This window comes from Vicugna pacos, chromosome 28 (genome assembly GCF_048564905.1).
Source record: "Vicugna pacos chromosome 28, VicPac4, whole genome shotgun sequence".
NCBI classification, from domain to species: Eukaryota; Metazoa; Chordata; class Mammalia; order Artiodactyla; family Camelidae; genus Vicugna; species Vicugna pacos.
In genome coordinates, this window is record NC_133014.1 from 12,789,672 (window position 1) to 12,802,202 (window position 12,531).

General features: G+C 55.8%; 2 protein-coding genes across 2 annotated transcripts; both read left to right on the forward strand.

The window, feature by feature from the left end:
• The first annotated feature begins 121 nt into the window (after window positions 1-121).
• C28H2orf68 (chromosome 28 C2orf68 homolog) lies at window positions 122-2,229 on the forward strand. The gene is made up of 4 exons (XM_072951527.1): window positions 122-341; window positions 425-543; window positions 1,406-1,557; window positions 1,922-2,229. Exons 1-4 carry the CDS (start codon window positions 235-237, stop codon window positions 2,042-2,044), a joined length of 501 nt encoding a protein of 166 aa, XP_072807628.1. The 5' UTR covers window positions 122-234; the 3' UTR covers window positions 2,045-2,229.
• Window positions 2,230-7,766: 5,537 nt separating this feature from the next.
• TMEM150A (transmembrane protein 150A) lies at window positions 7,767-12,127 on the forward strand. Its single transcript, XM_072951528.1, has 8 exons — window positions 7,767-7,942; window positions 8,472-8,652; window positions 9,105-9,152; window positions 9,494-9,580; window positions 10,203-10,270; window positions 10,602-10,729; window positions 10,953-11,130; window positions 11,360-12,127. Exons 2-8 carry the CDS (start codon window positions 8,588-8,590, stop codon window positions 11,599-11,601), a joined length of 816 nt encoding a protein of 271 aa, XP_072807629.1. The 5' UTR covers window positions 7,767-7,942; window positions 8,472-8,587; the 3' UTR covers window positions 11,602-12,127.
• The last annotated feature ends 404 nt before the right edge of the window (window positions 12,128-12,531 follow it).

The following is a 12,531-nucleotide window of genomic DNA, read 5'->3' on the forward strand; positions in this document are numbered from 1 at the left end:
AAAAGCCCCTCCGGGGCAGTGCGAGTCGCGCACGGCGCATCCCCACTCGCAGCCCCCCGCCCGCGCCGGGAGCCCCGCGCGCGCCGACGCTCGGCCCGGCCGGCCCTTCCCCGGCGACGTCAGGGCGCGGGGCCGGAAGTCGAGCGCGGGGCGGCGCCGAGCGCCCTCGGCGGGAGAAGCGCCGTTGCAGCCGTTGAGGCGGCGGCGGCGGCGGCTCCGCGCCCAGGGCTCCAGATGGCAGGGGCGCCGGGGTCCGGGCCGGGCCTCTGCTGCAAGCCCGGCGGGCGGCTGGACATGAGCCACGGCTTCGTGCACCACATCCGACGGAACCAGCTCGCTCGGTACCGCCCCGCCCCGCGCCGCTTCCGCCACCCTCGGCCCGGCCCGGCCCGGCCGCCCCTGACTCCCGCTCGGCTCCCCGCAGGGACGACTACGACAAGAAGGTGAAGCAGGCGGCCAAGGAGAAGGCGAGGAGGCGGCACACGCCCGCGCCGACGCGGCCGCGGAAGCCCGACCGGCAGGTGTACCTGCCGCGCCACCGAGGTGAGGCCGCCCGCCCCGCCTGCCTCCTCGAGCCCCCGCGCTCCTCTGGCCCCAGGCCCTCTGCCTCGACGCACTCCTCTTTTCTATATGGAAAGAAACCCTTCTTATCCCCCAAGGCTCAGTTCATCTGGTCCCTTCCCGGAACCTCCGCCTCGAGGCTCCCCATTGCCGCCCAGTTGATTATCCCCGCAGAACAGGGAGGGTTCAAGTTAAGCATCGCTATTGCTGGACATACCTGGGAGTCTGCAAGAAGTGGTCTGCTGGTTTGCCCCACCATACTTTATTTTCGTATTCTCACCACCTAACAGAAGAAAAAGTTTGGCACAGCACTAGGCAAATAAGACATAATTGTGGATTGAGGCCCAAACCCAGTTAATGGCCTTTTTCCCCCAGCTTCCCTGCGACCCAGAGATTACAGTAGTTAAGAAAGGAGACTAAATTTGTTGAGACTCCCTTAAAGCGTTGTTAGATGTTATGCATGTTAATTCATTTACTTTCCAGGGGACTCCATAGCAAGGGAACTGTTTCACAGTCAGAAGAACAGGTACAGAGAGGTTTAGTAACTCATCTGAGATCTCTGAGAAGTAAATGGCAGAGCCTGGATTTGAACCGAGGGAGAGTGCTATCTGCCTCACCACTGTCTTCCAATGCTGTAGACAAATGTGTGTTGTGTGCCTACTGCGTGATAGGACTGTGCTGGTCCAGGGGCAGGACTCCTGATGGGCGGCACATTTCACACACACACATTCTGGGTGTGTAAGAAGATCGGGGCTTTCTTTACAGTGTGTGTTCCTGTATCGTCTCTGGGCAGGGGCTCCAGCAGCCTTCCCCTCTTCCCTGTCACTCTGGTTCATCCTTCCAGATGGCTCTGTCCACCCAAGCAACCCAGACTGTGAGGAGTCCGGTGAAAGCAGCAGTAGTGGCGGCTCTGAGCCAGAGCATCCTGGCCATCAGCTCTTCTGCTTAGAATTCGAGGCAGACAGTGGAGACATCACGTCAGTTATCGTGTATCAGGTACGCCTGGTGGAAACAGCTCAGCCTGAAGGTCCTGGGCTGTGGTGGAAATCACTGCCAGACCCCGAGCCACTGTTTTCCTCAGGGCCGGTGGGAAGTGTCTGCTCTACATGGGAGCACAGACTGCTGGGCGATGCTTTTGAGCACCACTTGCTCCTGTGACACAGTGATTCTCATCAGGCACCAGGGAGGGCTCATGGCCCCAGTTGAGAGTCACTATTACAGGGGACACCTGGGAAATGACAGGCACTGGCAAGAAGTTGTGAGTCAGACGGAGTTCTGTGAGAGTGTTGTCTAGGGACAGGGCTGGTCGCCTTTCCAGAACAGGCCCGGCCCTGAGCTTCCTGACTCTTCCTCCACGTAGGATGATGACCCAGGAAAGGTGAGTGAGGAGGTATCAGCACACACGCCTCTGGATCCACCCATGCGAGAGGCCCTCAAGTTGCGCATCCAGGAGGAGATTGCAAAGCGCCAGAGCCGACACTGACCAGACTGGACTCGCTGCCCAGGGAGCTGGCCCCTAGTTTGGAGGTGCCAGGGCCAGTCTGGGCTGATCTTGAGACCCACCCACCCCCACCCCACCGAAAGCTGCCACGATCACAGGAAAAGGGCGTCGCAGGAACCATACCTGGCCACGTCCCTTGTAGCCATTCTTTCTTTTGTGTTGGCCTACTTGACCAGACTAATATTCTGGAATTTTTTGAGCATTTTGTTTGGTTGGCTTGATGTTCTGGAAGCCAAGACTCCAGAGAGAGCTGCGGTTCATGAAGCCTTCTGCCAACGTGCTGCTTTCTTACGGAGACCCCATGCCTCGGGACACCTGGCCGCCGCTGCTCCGCCCAGCTCTGTGAGCTGTGTTCGTTATAATTCCTTTCTTCCACGCTTCTGCTCACTTCCGTCTGTGCTTTCCTAGATCTTTTTAGCTGTTTCTTCTTGTCTTTCCCTCATCTTTTTGTCTCCAAATCCATCAGTTCTACCCCACCCCCACCTCCCAACGTGACTATGCACCTACAGTTGCTCAGCACTTTGGACGTGGGGGGTTCCGGAGGGTCTACCTTTCTGACAAGCGTTCCCAGTATTTCTGATACCGATCAAGTGGGAGAGCATCTTCTTTGAGGCCCACTTGCAAGCATGGCTCCCTCCCCTTCCACAGCTTTTGCAGGTTTCTCTCACACCCCACTGCACCACAGGGTCTAGATAAGGGGCCTAGAAAGATGATGCTGGAACTAAACTGCAAGGATTTCTTGCAACAAAACCTGCCTTGGCTAGACTGTAGAGTTCCAGCTTCCGGAGTCATCCCTAGCTCTGAACAGACCATCTTTTGCTCAGGCTAAAAGGGAATTACCAACACAAGCTTGAAACTGCGTTTCCAAATGTGATAACAGTCTTGAGTGTACATGCAAAGGGAAATTCAACATTAGCAATAATTGCCTGTTTGGAACCCTAGTTGTGGGCGGGGGTGGCGTGGAACATCACCCCAGAGGAAGTGAAACAAGATTCTGTCACTTGCCCTTCCCCTGCTCTGTGCTTTCTCCTTTCCTACCTCTCAAGAGTATATAAACTCTTAAGAGACCCTGAGGATAGATCTCAGGAATATCACTGCTGTCACCTAAGTGAACATTTTTTCTAATGCAGGGTTAGGCTAAAGGCTGAAGTCCGCAAGAAGTCCTGTGCACTGCAGTTCCAAGCCACTTCCGTCTTCCAGCAAATGGGCCTGACCCCAGTGACTTGAAGTGTGGGGTTTAAGTGAGCCTGTGAGCGCTGAGACTTCAAGCCAAAGTCCCCCTGCACCAGAGGTTTCTTCACATCAGGGTCTCAAGATCAGTGTGGCTGGAGATTCAGAGCAGCTTTTCTCTTTAAGGACACCCGAGGGCGCTTTTGGTTTGTGCCCTACACCCCTGAAAATCTACCAGCTCAGAAATGAGGCAAGGCAGCTACTTTAAGTACATCATGAAAATGCAGCAGGTCACAGCTTGCTGGGAACGTGAGTGAGATGGATAAGTTAGAGGGGCCTGGTTGTGAATCACCCAGGGACCGGAGTGCTCCTGGCCCACAGAGCCGGCCCAAGTTTAAATGCCTTAAACCTGCCAGTCCTGGGCTCAGTCCTACTTTCAAAGGAGAAAGTCTGCCCTCAGTCAGCCAGGCTGGAAGTGCCTTTTGACTTACATGGTTAACTAACTATGCTCCGGAGCCTCCTGGGTCGAGGAGATGATGCCATGCTCTGTCCCCAGTCTCTCTGCAGCTCAGAGGACCAGTCACTTTAGTCTTCCAGCTCTTCAGCTGATCTTCTGACTTGGCGATAGGGTTTCCCTGGAACCTTCAGTTACTGAGCCTAGAAATACTTTTTGGATTCATCATCTCACAGCTGGATGGCCTGGTTCTGGATTTCTTAAGAGAATTTAGAAACAAGACCAGAAGAGGAGGCAGGGGGCATGGCCCCTGAAATTTTAGCCCCCATCCCTGTTTTGTGAGAAGTGGGTACCTATCCTATCCTGTGTGTTTGTCACGTCGTCCTCACTCACAGGTAAGAGCCTGATGGGAACATCTTGCTTGTAAACTTTTTCTTGAGGGACTTGGCTTATCAAGTGCATATAAAGTACTTCCCACTCAAGAAAGCATTCTAATTCTTAGCTAATTTAGGCCACAGGACCATAGAGCACTAAGCCTGGTACTTAAGTGAGACATTGCCCTTCCGAGCGGGCCTCTTGGTGGTGTGATTGCTGTTGCTCCAGGCGTGTCTGAAATGCTTCTATAGTGATGGCCCTCAGCCCGCTGACAGCCTTATAGCTCAGACTTGTTGCTTCTGCCACACCTCATCCCAGTCCAAGATGGTCCCCTCCAGTTTATTTGCCAGCCTTGCCTCCCGATATCTTTTAGCTCTTTTTAAAAATCAGCATTTTGCCATCAAGGAGCATGTTCCAGAGCATTTCTGAGAGGCCCTAGAGATGCCCCAAAGAGAATGTGCTGTTTGGTGCAGTGGCAACAGTGTTAGACTGGCTGGAGCCTTCCAGCAGGCTGCTTCAGAATCAACACTCATTTGACTAGATGTGTTCCCAGCTGCTGGGGAAAAAGAAAGTCTGGTAGCCTGACAGGCACATCTCATGCTCACCCAAAATGCAGTGTTCGTCCCTTACTGAGGGTAAGCCTTGGGTTTTAAGGCTTTGTGTTTCCTGGGCCACAGTGGGAGATGTTACAAATAGAAGAAGGTTGGGATTTGCAGGGGCTTTGGCCTGTGCAAGAGTAAACACTAAAGCTTGAGTTCCAGCCAGTTGGCAAGCATGGAAGTCTTTGAAGAATGTAATGCAAGAAGGGAAAAGAAGAATGTAAAGCTTTTTGTCCTGAGTGAGTAGGAGGCCAGCTCGTATCACCAACATGGTCAATAACAAATGCCTCTCCCTGTGGACAAGCCTCTGCATGGCCCAGTTTGAGAGGCACTGCCATCTAGAGATCACCCCGTGGAGCTGGAAGAAACCCTCTGGGGTGGCAAGCATCCAGCCTGCTGTGCATTTGGCAGGGTCCGTGGATGGTAGGGTTGGGATCTCCAGCTGGTTCACAAATGTAAGTGAGGCCTTTGCAGATAGAAGAATAAGGACAAACTGCTTTGCTACCTCTGAGCCTTCTTTGGGGAGAATCACCGTGGAATGTTGACAGTTGTCTGAAACGTTTTAAGCTCCCTCGTTGAATTCCTGTCCTGTCCCTGCGGAATCAAATGACCAAGAAGCCATAGGTACCCGCCCCAAATTTCCCCAGCAGCTGGAGTGATGCCAGAAGGGAAGAGAGTGAATGGCTCCTCTGCCTTGGAGCCACCTGAATGCGAGGCCGGTTGCACTAGTTGTGTTGTGTTAAATGTATAAAAAGCCGTACATTCTTCTGTTTTCTCATTTCCAATGTTCTGTGTGGATGAATAAAGTGAATTGTGCGAATTATTTGAAAATCCTGGAAGGAAGGTACTTTTCAAATACAGTATTGTTTTTAACCAATAAACATACTATTTTTGCCAAGAGTTGTGAAATCACTTGTGTACATAGGGAACTGAAGGTTACATGCCCTGAAGCCACTCAGCACCACAGAATCAGCACTTGGAATCTCGTTTCTAGTTCTGCCTATTTTAAGAACTGTCCTGGTTGGAGCATAACAACTAGACTCATGTGGCATTAGAGCTGGAAGGGAATTTTAAAGACACTTGGTCCAACTTCTCACCTGAAAATGCAATTCCTCCCAACCGGTGACCCATAAAGGCCCTAAAATCATCCTATTTTAGGGACTGCTCAGACGGCCATATTAAGCCAAAATCTGCCTCCTTGTCAAGGCTCTGGAGTGCTGGTCTTACCCACCACTTGGTGAAAGGACAGCCAGTTTAGAACCTGAGTGGTCCACTCAGGCCCTCCCCATGATGATGGTTGGAGAGGAGTGGAAACCCAGCTCAGTGGGGTATAGTAAGTGTTGATTAAGAATCGCAAAGCTTCTAATGAAGGAGGAAATGCTGAGAGTTCACAGCATCATCAGGCAGACGAGAAAAATGTGCCTACTCCAGTGGGAACACACCTGGGCAGGAAAGTGGTGCTTCTCTATAAATTAAAAGGCACTCCTTTGTCCTGGGGCGCAGAGTATGGCCAGCAGGGAGTGGACTGGATTTTATACCCAGCTGGACCTTCAGCTGGGTTTTCTTGTACAGCAACCACTGCACAACCATACTTCTTAATCCTGTTTTAAGTACTTGTCCTGACGCAGTTTGGAAAAGGGCTTTCCGACAGGTTTCCTGTTTCCATTCTGACCTTCCACTAGGTCCAAAAGGGTTTCTCCTTCCTCAAGCCATTGTCCAGTTTATCTGCTCCATTTCCCCCACAGGACAAGGCCCTGTTTCTGCATATTATCTATCTCACCAGTGCTGCCAAACTCAAGCTCCTCTGCTCCTGGCAGCCTGGGCCCATGCTTCCTTCAGGTCAAGGTCTTTCAGCCCCAGTGTTGTCTCACAAGGACTCCAACAGATGCCGGGCTGCTGATTAGAGTGCCAGGCACACTTCTAGTGTGTGTAAGGAAGTATTGCTTTTAATCCAGAGTGTCCAGGAGGGCACCTTTGGTCAGTTAAGCGTGGACGAAGAATGTCGCCTGCCTTGTCAGTAAATAAAGGACATTGTGGCCCTCAAGCCAGCAGCCACCCCCCCACTGTGCACCCTGAGGGGATCCGGATGGAGAAAAGCAGGTTACTGGCCCTAGATTGTTAAGACGCTTATCAGAGGAATGACTTCAGTGAGTCCAGACTCGAACCTTCCCATACCTTGCAAAGCGCTAAATTCATTATCTTGTCTGGCTTTAGTTAACAGTCATCTTTCAATGTTAAGACTATCTGGTTTTTGATGTAAAAACTCCTATATCCTGGCTCCTCCCGTATCTCTTTTGAACAGTCTCAAAGCTGTCTGAAAGGCTGCCTCTGTGACTTGAGTCCTCAGAAAGTCTGCAGAATAAAACATAATTCTAAACTCTTAGGCTGTACATTTTTTTCAGCTGACATTAGTTTTGGGGAAGCCATTGGGTACTTTATCACCACACTGCCCTGTTTGCTTTTTCCCAAACTGCTCCGGGTCTCCCGCCTTCCTCTCCTGTCTCTTGCCTACCAACACCTGGCCATGTGTGTCTACTTGGAATGGATATTGTTTCAAGTAATTGCTCAGCAGTCAGGAAACATGTTTTGGACACTGACTTCTGGACAGTACTCTGTGTACTTGTACCTTTGAAAATAAAAAGTATCTGATCAAAGTAGCCCTCCTCCAGAGTTTGCTGAGCCGAGGGAAGCAGAAGCCAAATCCAGGGCGCTTGAATTTCTTAAGGAACAGCCAAGGCTTTGTGCTTGCTTCTCTGAAGACCCGCCTCGCCTTGAACAGAGGCAGGCACGGGCGCCACACAGAGAGAGGCTCCCTTAAGTCTCTGTCGGCCAGTCCAGGCTGCAAAATGTGCCCAGGGGTTCAGGGAGGCTCCCTCCAGCCACATGCACGATGACACTCACATGGGCAGCTGGAAGGCGGTGCCCGCAGGAGCAGGGCGAGCGGGCATCCTAGCCTTCTGGCGTCTCAGGTCGGCGCCTCCGCTCCGGTCCCACGCCCCCGCCCCCCGGCCCCCCGGCCCCCCGACGTCCGGGCGCCGCCCACCTGTGCGGCGTGAGGCGGGCGCGTGGGCTCGGGAGTTGTAGTCTCCGGCTGGGCGCGGGCGCCGGGGCCGGGCCGGCGCGGACTCCACGTCCCGGCGGGCGGCGCGGCGCGGCGCGGCCCGGGGCGCCGGGGGCGGGGCCGCTCGGCCCTTTAAACCATTCAGGGCCGCTCCGAGGGCCGCAGCCGGGACGGCGCCACGCGGGGGTTGAGCAGGGCGCGGTGGCAGGGCGCTCGGGGAGGTGCGTACTGGGCCCCTTCCTCTCTCGGGACCTCCAGGGATCACCTGCGGGCACGGGACCCCGGGTCCAGGGGACTCGCAGGGCGTGGGCTCCGGGCGCCCACGCGGGCGGGGGCCGGGCTGGGCTTCCCACGTGAACCCGCCCCTTCCCCGCGGCGCCGGTGGTCAGGTGGCTGCGGGCGGGCAGCCGCCCCTCCACCGGGCCCCGGACCCCCTTCCCATGCTTCCCTTGGCGTGGCCCTCTGGACTGTCCTGACGCCAGCCTCTCCCAGCCCAGGACCCTCAGGCGAGGGAGTAGGACTCGCTTTCCAAATCTTAGGGCCCCGCGGCATCTGAACATCTGGGTGGAGCGCGGAGGCCCCCCGGTAGGTGCCGGAGAGTGTCCACGTTTCGGCGTGGGCGCAGCCCCAAGTGTGGGCGCTCAGAGCCGCAGCGGGAGCCCTGAATCTGGCGTTGATCATCTTCCTCTCCCCCGCACCGGCTTTGGCCAGTCAGTAGACCCTGGACTTTGAGCTGTCTCTCTCCACCAGGCCCGGGCAGCTGATGGTTTTGGCCAAGTATCCTGAGGTAGCTGGGCTCACCTCCTCCTCCCCACCTACCTCTTGTCCTCCTCCCCACACCACCACCACCCTGGCTTCCCTTCCTCATGACCGCCTGGATCCTCCTTCCTGTCAGCCTGTCAGCATTCTCCATCACTGGCCTATGGACTGTGTAAGTAAAGAGGGGGAGGGGGAAGGTAACTAGGGGACAAAATGGACCCAGCCTGAGGAGGGACGAGGCCCAGCCAGGACCCAACAGACGCCACATGGCACACACAAAGTCCCTTGTCCTGTTGCAGGCTCCCAGGTGGTACCCAGGGTCACTCTGGCTGCCTCCAAAGCCTGGCCTAGTGCCTGGGCACACAGCCCCTTGGGACAAGCTGGCACCACTGCTGTCCAGCAGGGTGGCCCTGATGGACAGACTTTTAGCCAAGGCAACTTCCAGAGGTCCTGCAGTTTGGGGCCATGCAGTGGGCTTTAGTGTAGTGTCAAGCTGCAGGGCCAGCCCCAGCTTGAGCCCCAGCAAAGACAGTAAGGCTGATTCAGGGCAGAACCAAAGGAGAAGAGTCAGCGGGGGCAGGCTGGGTGCGTCATGGGGGCCGGGTGACAGTTGTGCTCCCGCAGGTATGCCATGGCCGTGATGAACCACCACGTGTGCCCCGTGGAGAACTGGTATGGCGCACTCTGCAGACAGCTTCACTCTAAAGTTCCCTTCATCTCTGTTTCCTCTTGGGCGGGGGCTGCCTCGAGCCAGATGGAGACACTGGGCCTCACTGCTCTTCTCTGACATTGGCAGCGCCTGCCCCTCCCCAGGCATGGCTTCGTGCCCACCTACCTGCTTCTCACCATCGTTCACCCCTTTGGCTTCTGTCTCAGGCGGGCCCTGGGAAGTGGCCTGTTCTGCCCCTGCCGAGGGAGGTCTGGGAGGGTGGTCTCCGAGCAGCCTGAGGCTACAGGCCAAGGGCCTGGGGGAACCCCTTCCCCCCTAGTCTACTCTCTGTCCTGCCTGTCAGGTCCTACAACGAATCCTGCTCTCCTGACCCCACTGAGCCAGGGGGCCCCAAGACCTGCTGCACCCTGGACGATGTCCCCCTCATCAGGTAAGGCCTAGAAACCAGGCAGGTCAGGGAGACACAAGGCCCTCAAGCAAAGGCCTGTCCCTGAGTCACAGGAATAATAATTCTCTCAAGAGCACTTAATTACAATACTACTTCCCAATTACTATGTGCCAGACGTTGTGCTGAATGCTTTACATACATAAGGTCATTTAATTCTCCCAGCATTGAGGCAGCTGTTGTTTCACCATTTTATAGGCAGGGAAACTGAGACCGAGCTATGTCGTCCATCCAGGTCACTAAGCTATAAGTAGAGGCACCTGGATTTAAGTTCAGGCTCCTCTGATTGCCCTGCCCAGGTTCTGGCTTAAGAAAAGCCAGACTAGCTGCAGGCCTCGACAGTCTCAGGGAGTCCAAGAAGTGTCGAGGTGTGCTGAGCCATCCTGGGCACTCCCTAACCCGATACACACGAGCTCTGCCTTGAGGGGGATGGGTGCGGCCAGCCTAGGGCCAAGTGTTTGTGAGGGACACTGGCCTTTCTCACACATCAGTGGCTTGCCTGCTGGGGAACAGGCGCAGATAAGGCACAGGAGAGCAGGTGGGCCAGAACGGGGGCCTTCCAGTGCTCCGGCCTCTGCCTCACTCTGTCCTCGCCCCCTCCTCTCAGCAAGTGCGGCACATACCCTCCAGAGAGCTGCCTCTTCAGCCTCATTGGCAACATGGGTGCTTTCATGGGTGAGTTGTGCTCTCAGCACCCCTCCCCCCCAGCCCAGTCCAGCCCACCGTCACACCTAGTCCCCGGAAAGGCCCAGGAAGCCCTGGCCTCGCCCAGCCCACCCCACTAAGCGCTAAGGCTAGACTGGCCACTTCTCTCTTGTTCCTCGAAGGCCAAAGGCTGGCTCCCACACAGCCGCCCTGCTGCCCCAAGCCTGCGGAAGCCCAGTTCCCCGCCTGCCCTTCTGTTCCCTTCCGGCCCTCAGTGTATCTGGGGGGAAGCTGGCGGGCTAGCCCGGCTGGGTCAGGGCCAGAGGAAGGTGCCAGCCCCACCTGTGCTCTCCTCCCCCAGTGGTCCTGATCTGCCTCCTGCGCTATGGGCAGCTCCTGGAGCAGAATCGTCATTCCTGGGTTAACACCACGACGCTCATCACAGGCTGCACCAACGCCGCGGGCCTTGTGGTAGTCGGCAACTTTCAGGTGTGCCCCACCTGGCTGCCTCTTGAACTCCCCCTAACAGGGCTGAGCTGTCTGCAGGGACCCTCCGTTTCCTGAGGGTTGACTCGTGGCAGGGGCAGCCTGTCAAGGTTGGAGTGGGGACGGGAGGGCCTGGGAGGGAAAGACGGGAGAAGAGGGGAGGACAGGTGGTGTGAAGGGGGTGGGGAGTAGGGCTGCTTCACAGATCAGCCCCGTCTGGGCCCAGGTGGATCACGCTAAGTCTCTGCACTACGTGGGAACTGGCGTGGCCTTCACCACCGGGCTGCTCTTTGTCTGCCTGCACTCTGCCCTCTCCTACCATGGGGCCACTGCCCCCCAGGACCTGGCTGTGGCCTACCTGCGGATCCTGCTGGCAGCTATCGCCTTTGTCACTCTGATCCTCAGTATCCTTCCAGGACAGGGCAGCCAGGAACAACTCCTGTAGCCCAGCCCCCTCCCACCCAAGATGAGGGGGTGGAGGGCGGTCACCCCTGCCCAGTGTGGTCTTCTGCTTCCCCTCCTGGTAGGCGAGGCCTGGTCCTCTGCCCCGGCCTAGTCATATACCTGGGGAGCAGAAAGGCTGTCCCCAGCCTCCTGCACATCCTACTGAACGTTTCCTTAGCCCCATCCCAGACGGTGTCTTCTTCATCCACGAGAGCTCCCAGCTGCAGCACGGGGCAGCCCTGTGTGAGTGGGTCTATGTCATCGACATCCTCATTTTCTGCGGTACCTTCAGCTACGAGTTCGGGGCAGTCTCCTCAGAGACACTGGTGGCTGCGCTGCAGCCTGCCCCCGGCCGGGCCTGCAAGTCCTCCGGGAGCAGCAGCGCCTCCACACACCTCAACTGTGCCCCTGAGAGCGTCGCCATGATCTGAGGTCTGGGGAGGATGGCTGGTCCGGCCTCCGCAGCTCCCCCACCCTGTCGCTCCTTTGCATTTATTTTGTACCAAAAAACAATCCTGAGAAAGTATTCTGTTGGGACGCAGGCTTCCTCACTTCTGGAGGAGTGGCCATCCCACACCCACCTGTGCCATAGAGGAGCAGGCCCTGGCACTGCCCGAGCACAGCCTGCTCCCCACACCACAGTGTTGTTTTTACGTTTAAAGGTCACGTATCCTCATTCACCCAGCCAGCCCTTCAGGTGCCTTCTACTCCCCAGTGCCAAAGCCAGACCACTGGGGTTTCCTGCTGCAGGAATTGGGGGCTGGGAACAGCAAGAGAGAGAAAGTCGGGGGGCAGGGGTAAGCACTCTTAGTCGGTGGAAAGGCCCATTTTTGGGTCCACTGAGCTGCCCTGGGATTCTTCGCTCTGCCCCCTTTCTTTAGGGCAAATAACACAGCAGAACTACGTGGGTATTTTAGTATTTTTTTTTTATATCTATTAAAAGAATTCTAATTTGCATGTTTGTAGTCTGTTCTGGAGAGTTGGAGAGGACCTGATCCAGGACGGCGCTCTCTAGGCAAAGGATGTGAAGAAGCCCCTGCCCCGCCAGGGAGGTCCTGAGTGCCCGCTGCTGTTTCCGAGCAGGGACGCCAAGCGCTGTCCAAATCCGCCTCAAGGGCTTGAAGCCCTTTCTGGGCCTTTAAGTAGTGCAGAGCTGACCTGACCGTTTCACACCTCCTACCCTGCTCAGAGTCTGCTTCGACGTTTGACTCCATAGCAGGGGATATGAGGAAGGACCTGCAAGTCCCTTTTGACTTAAAATGTTAAAAGTGATTTTTTGCAATGAAGTTAAAGAAAGCTCTTGGGATTCTAAGGTTGACTAAAGATTGCAGGGGGAGGGAGATGTTGACTAGTTTTTCTTT

Excerpts from the sequence above, each read along its gene's own strand:
- C28H2orf68 (XM_072951527.1), top strand. The coding sequence starts at position 235 with ATGGCAGGGGCGCCGGGGTCCGGGCCGGGCCTCTGCTGCAAGCCCGGC. Across the intron at positions 342-424 it reads CGACGGAACCAGCTCGCTCG|GGACGACTACGACAAGAAGG; the intron begins GTACCGCCCCGC and ends GGCTCCCCGCAG. Across the intron at positions 544-1,405 it reads GTACCTGCCGCGCCACCGAG|ATGGCTCTGTCCACCCAAGC; the intron begins GTGAGGCCGCCC and ends TCATCCTTCCAG.
- TMEM150A (XM_072951528.1), top strand. The coding sequence starts at position 8,588 with ATGACCGCCTGGATCCTCCTTCCTGTCAGCCTGTCAGCATTCTCCATC. Across the intron at positions 10,730-10,952 it reads TGGTAGTCGGCAACTTTCAG|GTGGATCACGCTAAGTCTCT; the intron begins GTGTGCCCCACC and ends GTCTGGGCCCAG. Across the intron at positions 11,131-11,359 it reads CTTTGTCACTCTGATCCTCA|ACGGTGTCTTCTTCATCCAC; the intron begins GTATCCTTCCAG and ends GCCCCATCCCAG.